At 45.1% G+C, this 19691-nt stretch overlaps 1 protein-coding gene across 1 annotated transcript; it reads right to left on the bottom strand.

The window, feature by feature from the left end:
• Positions 1–333: 333 nt before the first annotated feature.
• On the bottom strand, positions 334–19078 carry LOC133790517 (disease resistance-like protein DSC1). Its single transcript, XM_062228176.1, has 5 exons — positions 18464–19078; positions 3044–4136; positions 2645–2944; positions 1286–2548; positions 334–1178 (listed from the first exon to the last, which is right to left on the bottom strand). Exons 1-5 carry the CDS (start codon positions 18937–18939, stop codon positions 693–695), a joined length of 3618 nt encoding a protein of 1205 aa, XP_062084160.1. The 5' UTR covers positions 18940–19078; the 3' UTR covers positions 334–692.
• Positions 19079–19691: the final 613 nt, after the last annotated feature.

Below are 19691 nucleotides of genomic sequence, written 5' to 3'. Positions count from 1 at the left end.
AATATTTGGGTCGATGATAAATGAGTGCATGTCACTTTTATCTAAGACAAACAATATTTTAGTTTTGTTTGTAAAACGGTCCGCAAATGTAGTTGCTCATGACTTTGCTAGAGCCTCACATTTATATGCTGATCGTATATTCAACTTGGGGGAGGAACCAACTGATTTGCTGCCTCATTTAGCAGAAGTGTGTGATTAATAAAAGCAGATTTTCCATCCAAAAAAAAAAAAAGAAGATAACATCATCATAAAATTCATAACGCATATTGTTAATAACTCAAGCAAAAGTTTATTTATAGTAAAGATATGTGCATGTATATTAAGAACAAAAGATTGCCTTGTACAGAAAATAGTATCATATCATAAAAAAAATGTCGTAAGATCAGCTTACTCATCAAAATGAGTTCAATGTGCCCTCTTTCATAGGGTCTGAAAAGTTTCACATGGTTAAACATGTTTTTGTCTTGTTATCTACTACAGAATTGTGGAGTGCCTTAAAAACCATAAGATCAAAACAACAAAAATGTTTTGATGAACACTTGAATGAGAGAAGTTTACTCACCAGTCACCATAATGTAGGAGACAAACATTTAGTACTCATAGGGAAATGCATTAGTTTCAAATTGTCTTGAAGTTCACTCAAGTGTCACCTAGTTTTAGTACCTTCTTCATACTCTGGTTCTCCAACATCTTCATTCAAGCTCAAAGAGACTAACTGTGTCTTCCTCGTACAGTAGACAGATCCCGCATTTTTTCACTTTGCACGAGTTGATAGATCTTCTTAACGCATCTACAGGGTAGAATTCAAATGACACCTCGGTAAAACTATCTTCTTTTGCGATACAACACATTCTGTAATCATACCACAGAAATATATGATCTGAATTGACAATTCTGGTTTCGACCTCATTATGCCATCCCCAACCCCTCAAACGCCATTGGAATTCACGGGTTTCACCATTATTTGTTTTGAAATGACAGTGACATTGAAAATTCAAATCTCCATACAAACAATAATCCTCCAATGTTGCCACAACACATAAAGCAAAACCTAAAAAGTTTGCATTAAGCGAATGCGGAGAAAGCTTGATAGTTATTGAGGGTCCAGTAGCCTGGTAGCTAAACCATTTTTGGATTTCACATCCAGGACAACAGATACTAATTGAATAAGTATGCCCCTGTAAGAAGGAAAGGATTTTGATTAAGAAGCTATGAAAAATAGTTAATTTATTATGAAGAAGAAAGAAACAAGCTATTCAGTGAACAGAGAGAGAGAGAGACGTACATATCCATATCCTGACCAGGTCATTAAAGTTGCCATACGCAAAATTCTAATATGGGAATCAGTGATTATGTTGATGCGTGCAGTCTCATCTAAGTTCACACAATTCAAAAATATAAGTTGCTCTGAGGAAAGTTTGAAGTGCTCCCAGCCTTCCATGAGTGCAGCCTTTGAGCTAGAAACAATTTCCAATGATGTGCAGCCATGAGCATCAAGAAATTCAATACGTGATGGAAGCTCTGGTAAGAATTTAAGACTCTTGCAATTGCTTATGTCAATGTAATCCAACTTAAGAAGTTGTTTAATGGATGTAGGAATGGTATGAAAAGCATTCCCACTTAAGTTTAACCTTTTCAATGAGGATAAGCAACCGAGCTGATCAGGGATTTCTAATAAATTACAACAGCTCAGTTCTAGAAGACTTAAAGAGCACAAACCAAATGACAAGGATGGCAATTTTTCAAGTTTTGAAAAGTTAATAACGAGGGTTTCAAGGTGCTGCAAGTTAAAGAGGCTATCTGGGACAAACTCAAGATTTTCACACATGTCCAAGTATAATATTTCAAGCCCTATCAGATTTTCAATCAACAATGGTAACTTTTTAATTGATGTTCCATTTAAATTAAGATGCACTAAATGTTCCATAGGCTCTGATATTTCTGGAAACGTTTCCAAGCTTGAGCAACCAGACAGCGAAAGATACTCAAGAGATTTCAACTTATAAATGCAAGGTGGGAGACACTCTAGCATTATGCAATTTTCCAGAGATAGTTTCCTGAGATGAAGAAGGCCCTCAATAGATGAAGGGACTGTTTCTATCAGTGAATCACTCAAATCTAATTCTCTTATATTTTTTGGTAACTCAGGACACTCGTAGAAAGATGAGCAACCAACTAGAATAAGATTCTGTAAGGACTTTAGCATGCAAATACTAGGGAGATTCTTTATGCCATCACAGTAATCAAGATTCAGTGACACAAGTTTATGCAGGCAACCAATTGATGAGGGCAAGTCTTCAATCATAGTCCGACTCAAATTCAGGTATTCCATATTTCCATTTATCTCCGGAATATTTGTAAGACGTCGACAGCCTGTAAGATTGAGTTTGGCAAGCTTATCAAGGCTCTGAAAATAAGATGGAACATTGAGCAAACATATGCAGTACTGAAGATTGACATATTGAAGATTTTGAGCCTTGGAGAGATCTGGGATTTCAGTCAGCTGTTTGGAGTGACTAAGATTGATCTTTCTTAAGCAGCTCAGATTCTGTAACAACAGAAAAATAGTTTCAGTAAATAGCTTGAGTAACTTAGTATGAACTTTAGACTCTGCAAGTAGTACACATGCAGACTAAAATTATACCTGGACCCCATTCCAAAGCTTGTCAACATTGCAGTAGGGCATGTTAAGTTCAACAAGATTCTCGGGATTAAACTCTGGTGGTATTGATTTCAGAGGGTATCCACGCCAATGGATATATCTAAGCGAATAAGGAAGTGATTGAAGACCTTCACCAAGGTTCAATTTACAATCATGGACAGAATCAGAATTATAAATCCTAAGCAACCTCAGTTTCTGCATTTTTGAAAAGGCCATAGGATTCAATCGTACTTCTTCAATCTTTGACATGTTTAAGAATATGCCTTTAATAGCTTCAGTTCCCTAACAATCAAGAACACAAATATAAATGAAATTTGATGTAAAATTTACATTATGCATAATTAGTAGAAATAGTCTCATCATCTTTTAGCAAGGTCTTACTGAATTTGTTTTCAATACATCATAAACATCCTTTGCAATCCACAGCCTACTGCGATTTCCAGGGACATCTGTAGATTCTTGGCGAACAATCTCCCGACCCATATATTCTAACAAGTCATGCATCCAGACCTTGTTGTTTATGATAGCTATAAGAGACTTTTTAATAAAAATATCTATCTCTATCTTTGCAGAGAAACCACATCCATCTAGTATTCTTTCTACAAACTTTATGCTTTTTCCTTTATAGAAACATGCAATATCAAGAAATATCTCTTTTTGATCAAGTTCTAGTCCATCATAACTTATTTTCAACACATCTTGAATTTCTCCATGGGGTGTTTGCATCAATTTAGCCATTGCACTTTCCCATGCTCCTTTGCTCCTGCCTAGTAGGTGGGAGCCTAAAACAACAAGTGCTAATGGAATACCATTAGCATATTTTACCACCTTTTTTGATAGCTCTAGATAATCATTTGTAAAAGAGTTTCTTTCAAAAGCATTCAAACGAAAGAGTTGAAGAGCTTCATCAAAATTTAACCCCTCGAGCTTGTATATCTCATTAACTCCTTTCCTAAGCACCTGCACATCTCTAGTTGTAACAATGATTCTACTTCCAGCGCCAAATTGATTAGGCTCTCCAACTAAACATTTCAACTGGCTTGGTAAACTAACATCATCAAGAACAACAAGAAACTTTTTGCTTCGAAGCCTCTTTGTAACAAAACTTGATCCTAAAGATGGAGTTCTAATGTTCAGATTCTTTTCGTCAAGTAATTCAGCAAGAAGCTTATTTCGTAAACTGGTTAACCCATGTCTCTCTGATTCTTCCCTAACATTTGCAAGAAATGAGCAACCATCAAACTGAGAAGAGATTCTATTATAGATAGCACCGGCTAGAGTCGTCTTACCAATACCACCCATGCCCCAAATAACAGTAGTATGAACTTCTAATGAATCAATGCATAACAATGATGTAACTCTCTCAATGTGTTTCTTAATTCCAACTAAACCTTCTAAATCATCAGCTGATGACATACGATTCAATTTCTTGATAATGTCTTCAACAATATCATCGACCAATTTAGCCTCAGACCTTGCATATTTGAAGGACAAACAATAGTTAGTAAGACTGAACCACAACTAAACAAAGAAACCTGTGGAATGTGAGCCTTTTATATTAGTAATGTCGGATGTCATATTAATTTTTCTGTTCTACTGTGGCCCTAGCATATTCTAACCTGCTTTAATTAGAGTTTTCTTGGGCAGCTCCAACTAGACTGCAAAACTGCATATATGATGTTGTCTACAGTACACCTTATATGCTAAAAGGTGGTAAAATGCATATACGAGCATCTCCAATCTTGACACCAAATTTGGTTTCACTACAACATCAAATTTGGTATAAAAAGCTATTTGAATATATTCTTTATTAAAAATTCTAAAACTACAAAAAAAAATCTTTATTATTATATTATTTTTTAAAATAAATTGAATATTCTTTTTATTATTATATTATCTCATAAGGTTCATTTCTTTGTTATTGCTTTCCGTTTGATTTTGGTGTGTTTAATTTTAATTTTTCAATATATGTTTAAGTTTGTAATGTTTTTATTGTGTAACATTGACTATGATTTAAGTTTATAATGTTTTATTGTATAATTTTGGGCATGTTTCGTATGCATTACTATGATTAATATTAAAAAAAATTGTAATGTGATTGTGAATGTTGAGAATGTGTACTATTGAATATAATGAGAATGTGATGTTTAATGTGTTCGATTTTAATTTTTTTAATGTGTCTTTAAATTTGTAATGTTTGTATTGTGTAATATTAAAAAAAATACAAATATTTAATAATGTTTTATTTAAATTATAATTAAAAAAATAATTTGTGGTATATACAATTTAATCTCCACATAATAAACTAAATTCTAAATTATATATATAATAATATAAATATATATAATAAAATAATAAAAGAAGAGAATACCGTGTGCTACAGTACACGACATATATGCTGTATACTGTAGCAAACACAGCAAATTGCAGTTGTATATAATGTTACATTGGAGTATCTCCAACACCAAATATAGTTTTTTGGTGTTACATTGGAAATGACCTAAAAGGCACAAAAGCAAATCCAATCCAACTGCAAACTTTACATCAAATATGATGTTGTCTACGGTACCACCTTATATAGTATGGTACTGTAGACAACGGTATAATAGTATTAATTGTTTTAAGTATATAATACATTTATTTAAATAAAATAATAGAAAGATAGTATATTTTATTAGAGTATATTTTTGGTGTAAATTTTAGTGTTATAATTGGAATATAAAAATATTTTAGTGCTAAAACTATACTATTTTAGGGTTGTTTCAACATAAATTTGGTGTTTGTGGTTAATGGGTGCAGAGTTTCAACAATCTCAAAAAGAAACGAAAAGAAAAAACCAAAAGGATAGCATTAAGAAAGACATTATCATTAAAGATCAGTTCTCTTTTTGGCTAAGGCTTGTTTCAGTACTTCCCCTATATGCATGACTCTCTATATCGTTTTTTCTATATTGGGAGAGGGGGATTCGAGTACTGTACGCCCTGGATTTCCCACGGGCTGTTTAGCAGGACGATCCTCGGACTAAACATGATTTAGCCCGAGGCTCCCACAGGCCAGAGGCTTTATCTTCAGGACGGGCCCTTTCTAGCTCGAGGGGATGGAGTTTCCTGCTCCTTCTTGTTGTTCCGGGAGCTGGGAACAACATCCGACGACCACTGAAGGATCAGCTCGGGTTATGGATTGCTCCGGTAGCGAGCTTCTCAGGAAGCTCTGACCCTATGGGAGGTCAACACGCAAGATAAACGTGCATAATCCTGCCATCACGTGTCCGATATCCCCCTGACTTCTCGGACACGCCGCAGGAACGTGCGTATTCAGACACCCACGGATGGGTTGGGCCGTGCGGCCCATTATCTCCTTCCATACTGATTAGACCACACTTGTGTGTCAGGTTTAGGAAGTAATCATGAATATCACAGACTTGATATGACAAATGGTAAGGTCACGGGATGACCTCCCTACCAATTTCCAGGTGCCTTCTCCTATAAATATGGAGACCCTGGGAATTGATAGGGGTTGGAAAAAATAGTCTTGTAAGAACTATATATTTTGTAAACCAATTACCCAGAAAAGATCAATAATATTGACTAGTGGAGTAGAAGGATTTTAACCTTCGAACCACTTAAAAAACGTGTTTAGGGTCACCTAGTTCTTCTCACAAAGATTTCATATCTGCGGCGGTTCTACTTTTAAGTACTAATCTCTTTCTCTTCTTCTCTTAATTACCTGTTGCCGAAGAACCGCGTCAACAGTTTGGTGCTTTCGTTGAGAGCGAATCTAATTAGTACTACCACAAACATACAACTATGGTGACCACTCGATCCAAACATGGCAACGAGACAGAACAGCATGATGGGCAGGAGGCCCGCCATGTTGCCCTCCCCGAGGAGCAAGTTCCTGAAGTCCAGCAAAGGCCAGGAAAGCAGCCGGCCGGCCAAGACGATACTGGTAGTTCGACGCCCCGGCCGCCTAATCCGAATCCAGGTTATTATACTGCGGTGGAGATGGAAAATGCTCAACTGAGGAGCCAGCTAGCAGCAGCTGGTCAGCAAATCCAGGATATTCTGAGTCGACTACCCCCTCTCACAACCAACGGTAACGTTGGAGAGAGGCAAGGCGAGGCTCCTAAGTCTCGCCAGAGTAATCGATCCAGGTATAGCCGTTCGGGTAGACTCCCTGCAGCCAACTCCACCCCTTCATCACGCCATCAAGAGGCGAACTTCAGGGAAATGCCTCAGACCGAACCGCAGCAGTACAGCCGTTCGGTTAGGACATCAACCCCTAGCTCTCAGCCTTCCTCGAGGACACCCAGAAGAGATAGGGGAAATTCCCAAAGGAGGGCCGAGGAGATCCGGAGACGTCAGCCCGTCCCCGAAGAGCGTCCAGTTCCTCGTCCAGATCGCCCAGCGCGAAACCATCAAGCTGGCAGGGCCGAGAGGCCCCCACCAAATTTAGTCCGTCCAGACGGCACTAGGATCGCCTCTCCGGTCAGACATCCTCCCTCTCCCATCAGATATCCGTCTCCTCAAACCATCCGAGACATCCCGGCCTACATAAATAGTAGGAGAGACCCGCCATCGGCCGGGCCTTCCCGGCGCAGCAGGGTGCCGGGGGAAGGATCAGGTCGGAGCCGCCAAAGACGCACATCGAGCCTGTCCAGCAGGAGTCACAGGACCGGTAGTGCACGGAGTGATCTTTCGGGAGGAGACCTGCGACAGCGACTAAGTTCAGCACAAAGTCACCATAATACCCAGGGAGGCGACCTTCGAGATCGCCTCAACTCTCACAGAGAGGATCGAGTTAGGGATGGTAGCCAGGCCCGCTCAGTTGGGGTCCGATCCGAAGTACGTAATGGCGGGAATGCCCCAAATGACCTATCTCCAGATAGGAGGGGCAATAACCCGCCTAATATGTACAACGGGTCCGGAGCTGTTGAACAGCCCCGGAATAACCCAGGATCTCAGGACAAAACCTTAGAGCGCTTAACTCAAATGGAAGAGCTGATGAAGAAGCTCCTGTCAGAGAAAGAAAAAGACGAATATGATTCAGGGGATGAGATGGAGCTCTTCGCCCCCAACATAGCAGCAACGGCATACCCTTCTGGCTTTCGTATGCCTCACTTGTCAAAGTTCAACGGGGATGGAGACCCATCTGACCACTTAGGGATGTTCAACACCCTAATGATGGCTCATAACATCGGGCCAGAGCTTCGTTGCTTGATCTTTCCTTCCACCCTAACTGGACCTGCCAGGCAGTGGTTCAAACAAAGTAAAAGGCAGTCAATCAGCTCCTGGAAGACCTTTTCGGCTGACTTCAAGAGGGCATTCCGCGCCTCTCAGGCCGCCAGGGTCCAGGCCGACTCCCTAGCTAACGTGAGACAGCAACCTGGAGAAACGCTAAAAGCCTACTTGAGCAGATTTGCAAATGTCGCTGCTCGAGCCAGAGATGCCGACGACAGCTCCAAACTCATGGCTATGAGGACCGGGATCCTAGTAGGCGGAGATCTGTGGAAGGATATTCAAAGGAGGGGGGTCAGCTCAGTTAGTGATAAACTTGGATAAACTTGGAGGAAGCTGAAGCTTCAGCCGCAGGGACCAGCCAGGTCCTCGAGAAGCCCGCTGGGGCGGGAACAGAGATCGTAGTAGCGACTCCCGACGTCACGCAGAGCAACCAGCCCGGTGGCGGCAAAAGAAAAGGAAATGGTGAAAACGTCCAGCACGGTCAAAAGAAGAATAAGTCCGTGGATAAATTCAAGCCCGTGTTCACAGCGTATACCGAGCTCACCCAAACCAGAGAGAATATTTTCCTGGCCAACGCTACGCGAGTCCCCTGGAAAAGACCGGAGCCAATAAAGCACCCTAAGGGAAAGAGAGACGCTTCCAAATTCTGCCGTTTTCATAACGACGTCGGGCACAATACCGACGACTGCAGGCACCTCAAAGATGAAATCGAGACTCTCATCCGAGCAGGTCCGTTGGCGCAATACTCGCGGAACAGGGTCCCCACAGGTCGACCCGCTCCGGAGATCCCAGCCAGTCAACCTGGACCTCGAGTAGATCAGGACGTCCCTCCCCCCGTGGTCGAGGGAGAGATTTCCACCATCTCTGGAGGGCCACACATGGCTGGCACGAGCAGAGGCGCCCAGAAGAGGTACATAAATGAGTTGAAGGCCCACAATGGAGGGGAGTTCGTCCCGGAACAGCGTCAATCAAAACAACAAAGGTTAGAGAAACAACCAGTCACTTTCACGGTGGAGGACGCGGGCCATGTCCAATTCCCTCATAACGATCCCTTGGTCGTAGCAGTCCAGCTCGCCAACCGGAGAGTAAGGAGGGTGTTAGTGGACAATGGGAGCTCGGTGAATCTCCTATTCCGTTCAACCTTAGAAAAAATGGGTCTGACCGTCTCCGAGCTAAAGGCAACCTCGATGATGCTATATGGTTTTTCAGGCGAAGGGTCAGCAGCGATAGGAACGATCGAGCTGGTGATCACCCTAGGCGACGAGTCCCGAACAGTGTCCAAACTGCTCGAATTCGTAGTCATTGACTGCTCCGCTGCCTACAATGCAATTTTGGGCCGACCAACGCTCGTTGCTTTCGAAGCCATCACATCCGTCCGGCACCTCGCCATGAAGTTCCCTACTTCGACAGGGGTCTGCACTATCAAGGGCGATCAACTCGCTGCCAGGGAATGCTACAGCATTTCCATGAAGGGAAAATCTAAACCCGGGCAGGTGGCGATGGCCATTCAGGATGAAGAGGAATCGCAGGGACCCAAGGCGGCCCCTGAGATTGAAAAACCTCGGGTTTCCGAAGATGAAAAGCTCGCCTTAAGCGAGGACATTGACCCCCGAGTAGGCGAGGACAGGTCCGAGCTCCAAGCTATTGAAGATCTCGAGGAGGTAGGCATCGATGAACAAAACCCTTCACGGATGGTGAAGCTCGGAAAGAACCTCTGCGATAGAAGAAAGGCGGATCTGACCGCGTTTCTGAAAAAGAACCTAGACATATTCGCATGGTCGCACGAGGACATGATAGGGATCAGTCCGAGCGTAATCATGCACACGCTCCACCTAGACAAAAGCGTCCCTGCAAAGTCTCAAAAGCAGAGGCGTTTAGGGACAACCCGAGCCGAGGCCCTTGAAGAAGAAGTGGCCCGGCTCAAGAAATGTGGCTTTATCCGCGAAGCCAGATTTCCCATTTGGGTTGCCAATCCCGTGTTAGTTCCAAAGCCCAATGGCAAGTGGCGGACCTGTATTGATTTTTCCGACCTGAATAAAGCCTGCCCCAAGGATTGCTTTCCGTTGCCGAGGATCGATCAACTGGTGGATGCCACGGCGGGGCACGAGCTCATGTCCTTCATGGACGCGTACTCGGGCTACAATCAGATCGCGATGAATCCAGCAGACCAGGATCACACCAGCTTCATGACCCCGACTAATGTCTATTGCTATAAGGTCATGCCGTTCGGTCTAAAGAACGCCGGAGCTACCTACCAAAGGCTGGTAAATAGAATGTTCGCGGATCAGATCGGGAAGAACATGGAAGTGTACGTCGATGATATGCTTGTCAAGTCAAAGTCTGCCACCAACCACGTTGCCGACCTGGAAGAATGTTTTAACATACTACGAGAATATGGCATGAGGCTCAATCCTCAGAAATGCACTTTCGGTGTCGCATCGGGGAAGTTCTTGGGTTTCATAGTCAATACCCGAGGAATCGAGGCAAATCCCGACAAGATCAGGTCACTGCTCGAGCTTCCATCCCCCAGGTCGCGGAAAGATGTCCAAGGACTCACAGGAAGGGTGGCGGCACTGAACCGGTTCATTTCCAAATCGACCGACAAGTGCCTGCCTTTCTACAACCTGCTCCGCGGAAACAAGAAGTTCGAATGGACAGTAGAGTGCGAGGGCGCATTCCTCGACCTAAAAACGCACCTGGCTGAGCCACCTGTGCTATCAAAGCCCAGGGTAGGAGAACCTCTTTTCCTCTACATGGCCGTGACTGAGGACGCAGCTAGTGCCGTTCTGGTGCGAGAAGAGGACCGGGCTCAGAAACCGGTTTATTACATCAGCAAGAGACTCCTCGGAGCTGAGTCAAGGTACCCGTTGATGGAAAAGCTGGCGTTCTGCCTAATCACGGCCTCGCGAAAACTCAGGCCATACTTCCAGTCCCACTCTGTACACGTCATGACCGATCAGCCTCTAAGGCAGGTTTTGCAAAAGCCTGAAGCCTCGGGACGCTTGCTAAAGTGGGCGGTCGAACTCAGTCAGTTCGAGATTTTCTATACTCCCCGAACTACCATAAAAAGTCAAGCCTTGGCCGACTTCGTGGCAGAATGCGCGGGATTCCGTGAGATCCCATCAGAAGATTCACAGCAGCTCACATCCTCAGGCTCATAGTGGAGGATCTTCGTTGATGGCTCATCTAACGAGAACGGCTCCGGGGCCGGAATTATTCTGATATCCCCAGAAGGACATAGATTCCATTCGGCGCTGAGATTCGGGTTCAAGGCGTCCAACAACGAGGCAGAGTACGAGGCCTTGTTAGCCGGACTTAGGATAGCTAGCGAGCTAAAGGCAAGCTCTGTCCAGTGCTTCAGCGACTCCCAGCTCGTGGTGAATCAGGTCTTAGGCGAGTATCAGGCGCGGGGTCCCAAGATGGCCTCTTATTTGGCTAAGGTAAAATCTGAATTATCTACGTTTGGGCAAGGGTCGATCGAGCAGATACCTCGGGAGCAGAACGCCAATGCAGATGCTCTCGCCAAGCTCGCCACCTCGGGGGAGGCAGAAACCCTGGGGTTGGTGCCAATTGAGTTCTTGGACAAACCAAGCATAGACGGAGATCGAGCGGATATTGAGATGATTGACATCAGGCCGACCTGGATGACTCCCATTGTTGAGTACCTCGTCGAGGGCAAGTTACCCGAAGGGCGCAACGACGTACGGCGAGTCCTTTATCAAGCTCCGAGATATACGCTAGTCGAGGGGGTGTTGTACCGACGTGGGCATTCATTACCTCTCCTCCGGTGTGTTCTTCCAAGTGAGGTGAAGGCCATCCTGCAGGAAGTTCATGACGGATTCTGCGGAGATCACACTGGGGGGCAAAGCCTGGCCTTGAAGATCCTTCGGCAGGGTTTTTACTGGCCGACTCTGTCCAAAGACTCGATCTCATACGTAAAAAAGTGCGACAAATGTCAGCGGTTCGCCGCGGTTGCACGAGCACCCCCGACCGAGCTAAAAATGATATCGTCTCCCTGGCCCTTCGCCATTTGGGGCATAGATCTAATAGGCGCCCTGCCCACCGGAAAGGGCGGGGTCCGTTACGCCGTGGTAGCCATTGACTACTTCACAAAGTGGGCCGAAGCAGAGCCGTTGGCGACAATAACATCGAAAAAGGTGCTAGACTTCGTGGTTAAAAGCATCGTTTGTCGCTTCGGCCTACCCAAAAAGATCGTTTCCGACAATGGCACTCAATTTGACAGCGACCTGTTCACCGAATTTTGCGAAAAGAACGGAATTGTGAAAAGTTTCTCATCCGTGGCCTATCCCCAGGCGAACGGCCAGGTCGAAGCTGTCAATAAAACTCTGAAGGCAAGCCTCAAGAAGAGGCTAGATGAGGCAAAGGGGATCTGGCCAGAACAGCTCCCCCAAGTTCTGTGGGCCTATAGGACCTCACATCGGACTCCCACGGGTCACACTCCTTTCTCCCTAACCTTTGGAAGTGAGGCGGTCCTCCCCGTGGAGGTAAAGGTCCTATCGCACAGGGTCCGGTCCTCCGAACAGAACAAGAACCACGAGCTCCTATGCCACTCCTTAGACTTGATGGATGAGAGGCGAGAGGATTCACAACTCCAGCTCGCCCATTATCAACAGAAAATCACTCGCTACTTCAACGCTAAGGTCAAAAGACGTGCCTTTAGCGTCGGCGATTTGGTCTTGAGGAGAGTTTTCCTGGCCGGGAAAGATCCCAAAGATGGGGTTCTGGGACCAAGCTGGGAAGGACCATACCAGGTCATCGAAGTCATCAAAGAAGGGACGTATAAATTAGCTCGACTTGGTGGAGGGGCGGTCCCGCGGACTTGGAATGCAATCCACCTAAAGAAATATTATCAATAAACATGTGTAAGACCTAGAAGGTCACCTCCGATGTATAAATAAAAATCAAATGTTTCTCGTTATTTGCAAGGGTAATTTTAAAGTAACAACGAAAGACCCTTTCCCAGTTACTTGGGGGGCATATGGTACCCGGATATATCCAGGTCTCCTTAACGACTTAGGTGTTAATTTTTATCTATGGATAAGAGTTATCACAAACTAAGTCCTATCCTGGTCTTAACCAGGTCATAAAACTTAGAAGTTAGCTAAAATTTGTTGACCGAGGTTCTTCTTTAAAGAGCCCGGGATACGGATAAAAGTTGACACGAACTAAGTTTTTTCAAAATAAGTTCCTGGTCTTAACCAGGTCATAAAACTTAGAAGTTAGCTAAAATTTGTTGACCGAGGTTCTTCTTTAAAGAGCCCGGGATACGGATAAAAGTTGACACGAACTAAGTTTTTTCAAAATAAGTTCCTGGTCTTAACCAGGTCATAAAACTTAGAAGTTAGCTAAAATTTGTTGACCGAGGTTCTTCTTTAAAGATCCCGGGATACGGATAAAAGTTGACGCGATCTGAGTTTTTTCAAAATAAGCTCCTGGTCTTAACCAGGTCAGAAAACTTAGGAGTGAACTAGAAAATTGTTGAACGCGGATCTTATTTAAAGAGCCCGGGATACGGATAAAGTTAGCTCGAACTACGTTCATAAAAATAAAGAGATAAATTATGACCAAATACATGAAAATATATATGTAAAACTGGTTGAGCAAATTGTCTCGAGGCGGAAACGCCTCACAAAAAAAAGAGAATTACAATAAAAAAAAAAGAGTTCAAAATACGAAAACAAGAAGCATCCTAAGCCCCATCAGCTGGCCCTTTGGAGGTCGCGGTCTCACCCTGCTCCGCCGCGGCAGAGGCCTCTCCAGTCTCCGATGGAGGAGCCTCCTTATTCAGGCGGGCTTGAAGCCGCGGCAACAGGAATGCCCAGAGGTCCGGCGGCATGAAGGAGAAGTCCGAGTCCGGATTGTGGGACCAGCAGTGATAGAATAGGTCCTGTAAGGACTGCTCCGACACGACCCGCTCGTCTTTCAGGGCGGTCTGGGAGGTCTGGACTTCGGCCTTCGCCACCTCAAGGTCTGCCCGCGATGCGGCCAGGGAGTTTTTAAGCTCTAGGTTCTCGGAGCGAAGCTTCTCTAGCTCGGATGCGGCCAGGGAGCATTTAAGCTCTTGGTTCTCCGAGCGGACCTTCTCTAGCTTGGCTTTTGAGGCCGCCAAGGCGTCTCTCGCCTCCTGAGACTCCTGGAGGGCAGTCTGGCGATCTGCTTCCAAACCCTCGAGCTGGGCCTTGGTTCTAACGATGCCTCTATAGGCGGCAGCCATGCCCTGCAAGAAAAGAGTGATAAATTAGCAAACTGGAAGGAGAAAGGCGGCGTGTGAGTGTCAAAGCCTTAAAAGAAGGGGGCACTTTACCGTTAAAGTCATGTCCATAGCGGACTCTATAACTCGGACCGGGCTCGTTGTTTCGATGGCCCGGAGCTCCTTCTCCCTGATATTGTAATAGTGGCTGACGGCGTAGCTGGCCGACTCGTACACCGTACCCCGGAATGCTTCGGGCATCTTCTCCAGAGCCCGGGGGTCGACCGGGATACGCACGTCCGGGGCTACCGCGGCCAGATTCCCGACCTCTATTACCCCGTCCTGGGCGGCCAGTGGAGATCGTTGGGGTGGCGGATGCATGAGTCCTGTCCTGGCGACAGGGAGGTTCGCCCCCGCGACCTGGGATGACGGGTCTCTCCCCTTCTCCGTAGCTGGGGATTTGGTGGAGACCCCAGTCGAGCTCTTGGAATCGCGAAGCCTCTTTAACCTCGGCCCCGCTGGGGGATTCCCACCAAACACAACGCCCCGCAGACTATTCCCGGGCTGAGACATCTCTTCTGCCAAAGAGCAAAAAACACGGTTATCAGCAATCATACAGAAATAAAGGCAATAAGAAAGCAAATACTAAGGGAGCCCTACCCCCCGAGCTGGAAGAGCCTAGGACGATTATCTCACGAACTGGCGAAGGTTCTAGGTCCGGTTCTGAATCGGGGCTGGACTCTTCTGCGTACTGCCTAATCCCCGGAGCGTAGACGCCCCTCTGGAGCGCAGGCCACGTGCGTAAATTGGTCCTGTACTCCTCAAAAATGGCCGACCTAAAGGCTAGGGTATTATCTACTACTACGGTACCCTTGGGCCGACTCTCTTGGTTGTCCAGCACGAGCTGGTCAACGCAGTGGAGCAGAAGCGTGTCCAGGTCCGGATTCCTTGGGTGACGATGGACGAGCTGCCTAGGGTTGAACCTAACCAGCCGGGGGTCTGCAGTGGCCCTATCTACGTTCTTAAATAAGTAAAAGTTACCTTGACCGGAAGGACCCGCGGCTGCTCCGGATTGGGCCCTCTCCTCGATCATCCCCTGGGCGACCTCCAAGCTCCGCTTCCTGTTCCTCACCAGAGGAACTTCCTCACCTTCTTCCTCGCCTTCGTCATCTGCGACCTCCTCCGCGACGATCGGCCTGTTGTCGCGGGCTGGGGGAGGCCCCCGGGGCCTTTTCAAATTCAAAGTCTGATTTGGGAAAATCAGCTTGCAGAATACCATCGTCTCGTCCGTCACGAGCACGCGGTAGTCTTTCTCACTGGGAGGCAGGTTCGCCAGTGTGTCGTATTGACCCCCGAGGGTCACGGACTTTTCGGTCCTCGAGTAGATGGCTGCAAGGTTGGTCGAAATCAGAATTGGAATAAGGGACGGGCTAAAATAAGATAACCGTTAAAAGGCGAGCTAAATGGAGGATTACTTACGAGGGCGGTTGAAATAATGATGATCGCAGTTTCGGAACCCAGTAGACATAAAAAACTGGTCTTTGAAGTCGTTTGGATGGCTCGGCAGCTCGATCACTGCTGCTGTGTTAGGGAAGCGGGTTAGGTAATAGAACCCGTCGCCTCGCCCCCGCTGGTCCGGGCTGGCTTTGAGGCAGAAGAAATACAAGATATCAGCAGGAGTGGGGACCTCCCACTCATGCTTTTGGAACAAATACCTCAGTCCCGCCAGCAGACGGTAGGAATTGGGGGGGAGCTGAAATGGGGCCAACCCCACGTAGTTCAGAAAATCAGCAAAATACTGATCCAGGGGGAGGAAGGCCCCTGCCTTGAAGTGTTCCCCGCTCCAGGCCGCGAACGACTCGTCGAGCGGCGTGCAGCTCCTCTCCCCATCCGCAGCAGGTCGGGCGATCACGGAGGTCTTCCCCAGAGGAATGTTGTGGTTAAGGAAGATTTTGGTGATCTTTGCCTGGCTGGTTATCTTCGAGACGATTCTCTCCGCCTCGAAAAACGCGTCAGGAGCCACCTCGGCCTGCTTCTCCATCGCCGGTCCAAAGTGAGGAATTGGCGAGCTGGTCACCACCGCCTTTCCTTTATCCTTCTGGGAGGCCAAACTTCCCACATTCTTCTGTGGCAGATTTCTCTTTGGAGCCATCTGGTCGCCTATCGAGCAAAAGAAAACACTTTAGAAAAGGCGACCCAAGCAGGAGAGTGAGGCAAGCATTAAGTACACGAGCTGGGGTAAGCCCAGCCCGTGGAGAGTGGTGCCACGCGTTCCAAGGAACACGCGCCTATGCCCTCAACAGATCCCAGATTACTCGGAATTCGTGTATCAGATGGCTCAGAGTAAAAAAAAAATAAAAAATTTTGCCTTGGGGGGAAAGTTTCAACAGGCCAGGCGTGGCAAAACCGCTTTTAAGGCGTATTCCCTAAGCTACCCGGTTTTTGCACCCAAAGTTCCTACGGATCCTACCAGAAATTGTTCCTAAGAAAGAATCATGGAACCCATGTTCTAAGGCGATGTCCCATGGCAAATGTGCCCTAATCAAAGAAGGGCCATCACCCTCCATATCCGCGCGACCCAGAAAACCTCTGCATGTGGCTACAGTAAATTTTTTTACCTAGGCTACAGTGGCATGCTTTCAAAAATAAATGGGGACAGAAGACTTACAGTATAGGGTTGGATGGTGAGCGAGGTTGCTGCGCGGGTAGGGGCTTCGTTGGCACAGTAGTCTCCAAGGCCTTGAAGGAACTCGCACGCTTAAGCTTCGTGAACGGAGAAGATGAGAGCAATGGAAATGAGGGTTTTGCTCTTCGGAAGGTCAGAGAGAAAAGAAGGAAATTTGAGAGGTTCTGAATGGTAAGGTGGTCCGTGCGTGGGATGACCACCCCCTTTTTATACAAGGGGGGATCACGTGTAAAAGGCTCCTGGGAGACCCTCCACTCGAAATGTGAAACGACGGCTGGACAGTAGGCTAGGCCATTTAATGCGGTTCTCGTAGAATGTACCGTCGCCACCCGCGGCGTTCCACGTATCAGACGCATGCGAAAAGCATGGAATGCGAAGGGTTGTGGGAGAAGTCTAAAAGCTCCAACTGTGGTCTCCCATGTCTGACGTCATGGACCACGAGCAGGAGCTTGGGGGGCAGATGTACGCCCTGGATTTCCCACGGGCTGTTTAGCAGGACGATCCTCGGACTAAACATGATTTAGCCCGAGGCTCCCACAGGCCAGAGGCTTTATCTTCAGGACGGGCCCTTTCTAGCTCGAGGGGATGGAGTTTCCTGCTCCTTCTTGTTGTTCCGGGAGCTGGGAACAACATCCGACGACCACTGAAGGATCAGCTCGGGTTATGGATTGCTCCGGTAGCGAGCTTCTCAGGAAGCTCTGACCCTATGGGAGGTCAACACGCAAGATAAACGTGCATAATCCTGCCATCACGTGTCCGATATCCCCCTGACTTCTCGGACACGCCGCAGGAACGTGCGTATTCAGACACCCACGGATGGGTTGGGCCGTGCGGCCCATTATCTCCTTCCATACTGATTAGACCACACTTGTGTGTCAGGTTTAGGAAGTAATCATGAATATCACAGACTTGATATGACAAATGGTAAGGTCACGGGATGACCTCCCTACCAATTTCCAGGTGCCTTCTCCTATAAATATGGAGACCCTGGGAATTGATAGGGGTTGGAAAAAATAGTCTTGTAAGAACTATATATTTTGTAAACCAATTACCCAGAAAAGATCAATAATATTGACTAGTGGAGTAGAAGGATTTTAACCTTCGAACCACTTAAAAAACGTGTTTAGGGTCACCTAGTTCTTCTCACAAAGATTTCATATCTGCGGCGGTTCTACTTTTAAGTACTAATCTCTTTCTCTTCTTCTCTTAATTACCTGTTGCCGAAGAACCGCGTCAACAAGTACCATTAGGCTATGCCTATGACCACATGACTCTCTATATCATTTAAGATTGGGGTTGATGATGGATATATCTATATTCGACATTGCACTCTTTTTTTTATTTTTATTTTTATTTTTTCTGAATGATTTGTTTAATGTAAGTCTTCAAAATGTCCATGAAACCATAGTCCTAGAATCAAAGCCTCAGATGAGTGAGTACTTTCATATATAGTAGTAGTAGTTTCCTTAGTGACTAATCAGAATCCTGATAAATTCTCCTCATATTTGTACACATTGGTATGATAAAATCTAAGCATATAAATATATATATATATGCATACATATAAGAATCGATATGACTATAAATGCATAAAGTATAAAGACATTACTAAACATTTTGTTCAGCCACTTGATGTAAGTAGAATTTCATAAGCAAGATCCTACCTAGTGACTCTTGAATCAAACCCAGATATTTTAGCTGCTACTTTTAAAGCCTCCTTCCACTCGAGCACCTTATCCATTTCATCCTCAAACCGATCTTCAAGCTCTGTAAACGCAACTTCATAACTGCCCTTTTGTTTTCGGACATGGGATGGATCAATATCATAAAATACAGGTATAACTACTTGATCTTTGGTTTCCCTGCAATAGAGTATATGCACAAGCTCCTCCAAACACCACGAGGAAGAAGCATAATTTTCAGAGAAAACTACTACTGAGACATCTGATTCCTCAATAGCTTCCATAAGAGCAGGAGAAATTTCATCTCCCCTTTCAAGTCTTGTATCAATGTAAGTTTCGATTTTCTTTCGACACAAAGCAGCATAGAGATGACTTGTGAAAGTGTCACGGGTGTCCTCGCCTCTAAAACTGAGGAACACGTCGTATTTCTTTAGGGATGGCTCAGAACAAGAAGCCATATCCAAAAAGACCAAAACCCAGTAATCAAGCAGCTACAAAACCAAGAAGAAAAATAACATTATTAAGAAGACCTTTGTAGCGAAACTTCACGCATTTTACTGAAGTTTAACATAAAGAGCTATGAATTAGCAAAAGAAACACAGAAACATACTGTATTACAATGGAAATCTTGAAAAGATTAAAACTTTGACAGAACGAGCTCGCGCCAATCAAAGATAAAGAAGACTTTTTTTTTTGCCTTTAGCGAAATGTACTATTTGCCTTTTAAATGAATACTACTAGGGGGTAGTACGTGCACTAGTCATATATTATAAATTTATACTTTTAAAAAAGAAATGTTAGATAATGATGAAAACAATGAGGGAGCAAGAGAAAAAGACATTGGAGCTAAAAATTATAGAGTGGGTAGAAGCCTGAGTAAAGATAAAAATAACATTCCAAAAAATGAAGAGTAACATTACTTAAGTATACTTGTTTATTTGTATTGATTATCAATATTATATTATCTTTAAGTCTTATGTTGTAGATGAGTTTTCAGGCTTTGCAAAATATACATTATTTATTGACTATGTAACTACTTCTTCTTTCTCTAAATCTAAGTGTATTAGCAATTTCAATATTTTTTAGCGAATCTTTGGCCACGTCAACTTCTGTCTTGCTATATTTGAGTAGAAAGTGGTTTTTGAGAATGGAAAAAGAGAACTTATTACAAGATTTTATTTTATTGTGAAACAACTTAAATAATTTGGAA

The sequence above is a fragment of the Humulus lupulus genome, chromosome 7, assembly GCF_963169125.1.
Source record: "Humulus lupulus chromosome 7, drHumLupu1.1, whole genome shotgun sequence".
Taxonomy (NCBI): Eukaryota; Viridiplantae; Streptophyta; class Magnoliopsida; order Rosales; family Cannabaceae; genus Humulus; species Humulus lupulus.
Note: the sequence above shows the minus strand (reverse complement) of the source record. Positions and strands in the feature narration are given on the sequence as shown.

What these genes read in the sequence shown, in the direction of transcription:
- LOC133790517 (XM_062228176.1), bottom strand. Translation starts at nt 18,939, where the DNA reads ATGGCTTCTTGTTCTGAGCCATCCCTAAAGAAATACGACGTGTTCCTC. An exon ending in ATGTATTGAAAACAAATTCA is followed by an intron (nt 2,945 to 3,043) that starts GTAAGACCTTGC and finishes CTTGATTGTTAG; the next exon opens with GGAACTGAAGCTATTAAAGG. An exon ending in AGCTTTGGAATGGGGTCCAG is followed by an intron (nt 2,549 to 2,644) that starts GTATAATTTTAG and finishes CTGTTGTTACAG; the next exon opens with AATCTGAGCTGCTTAAGAAA.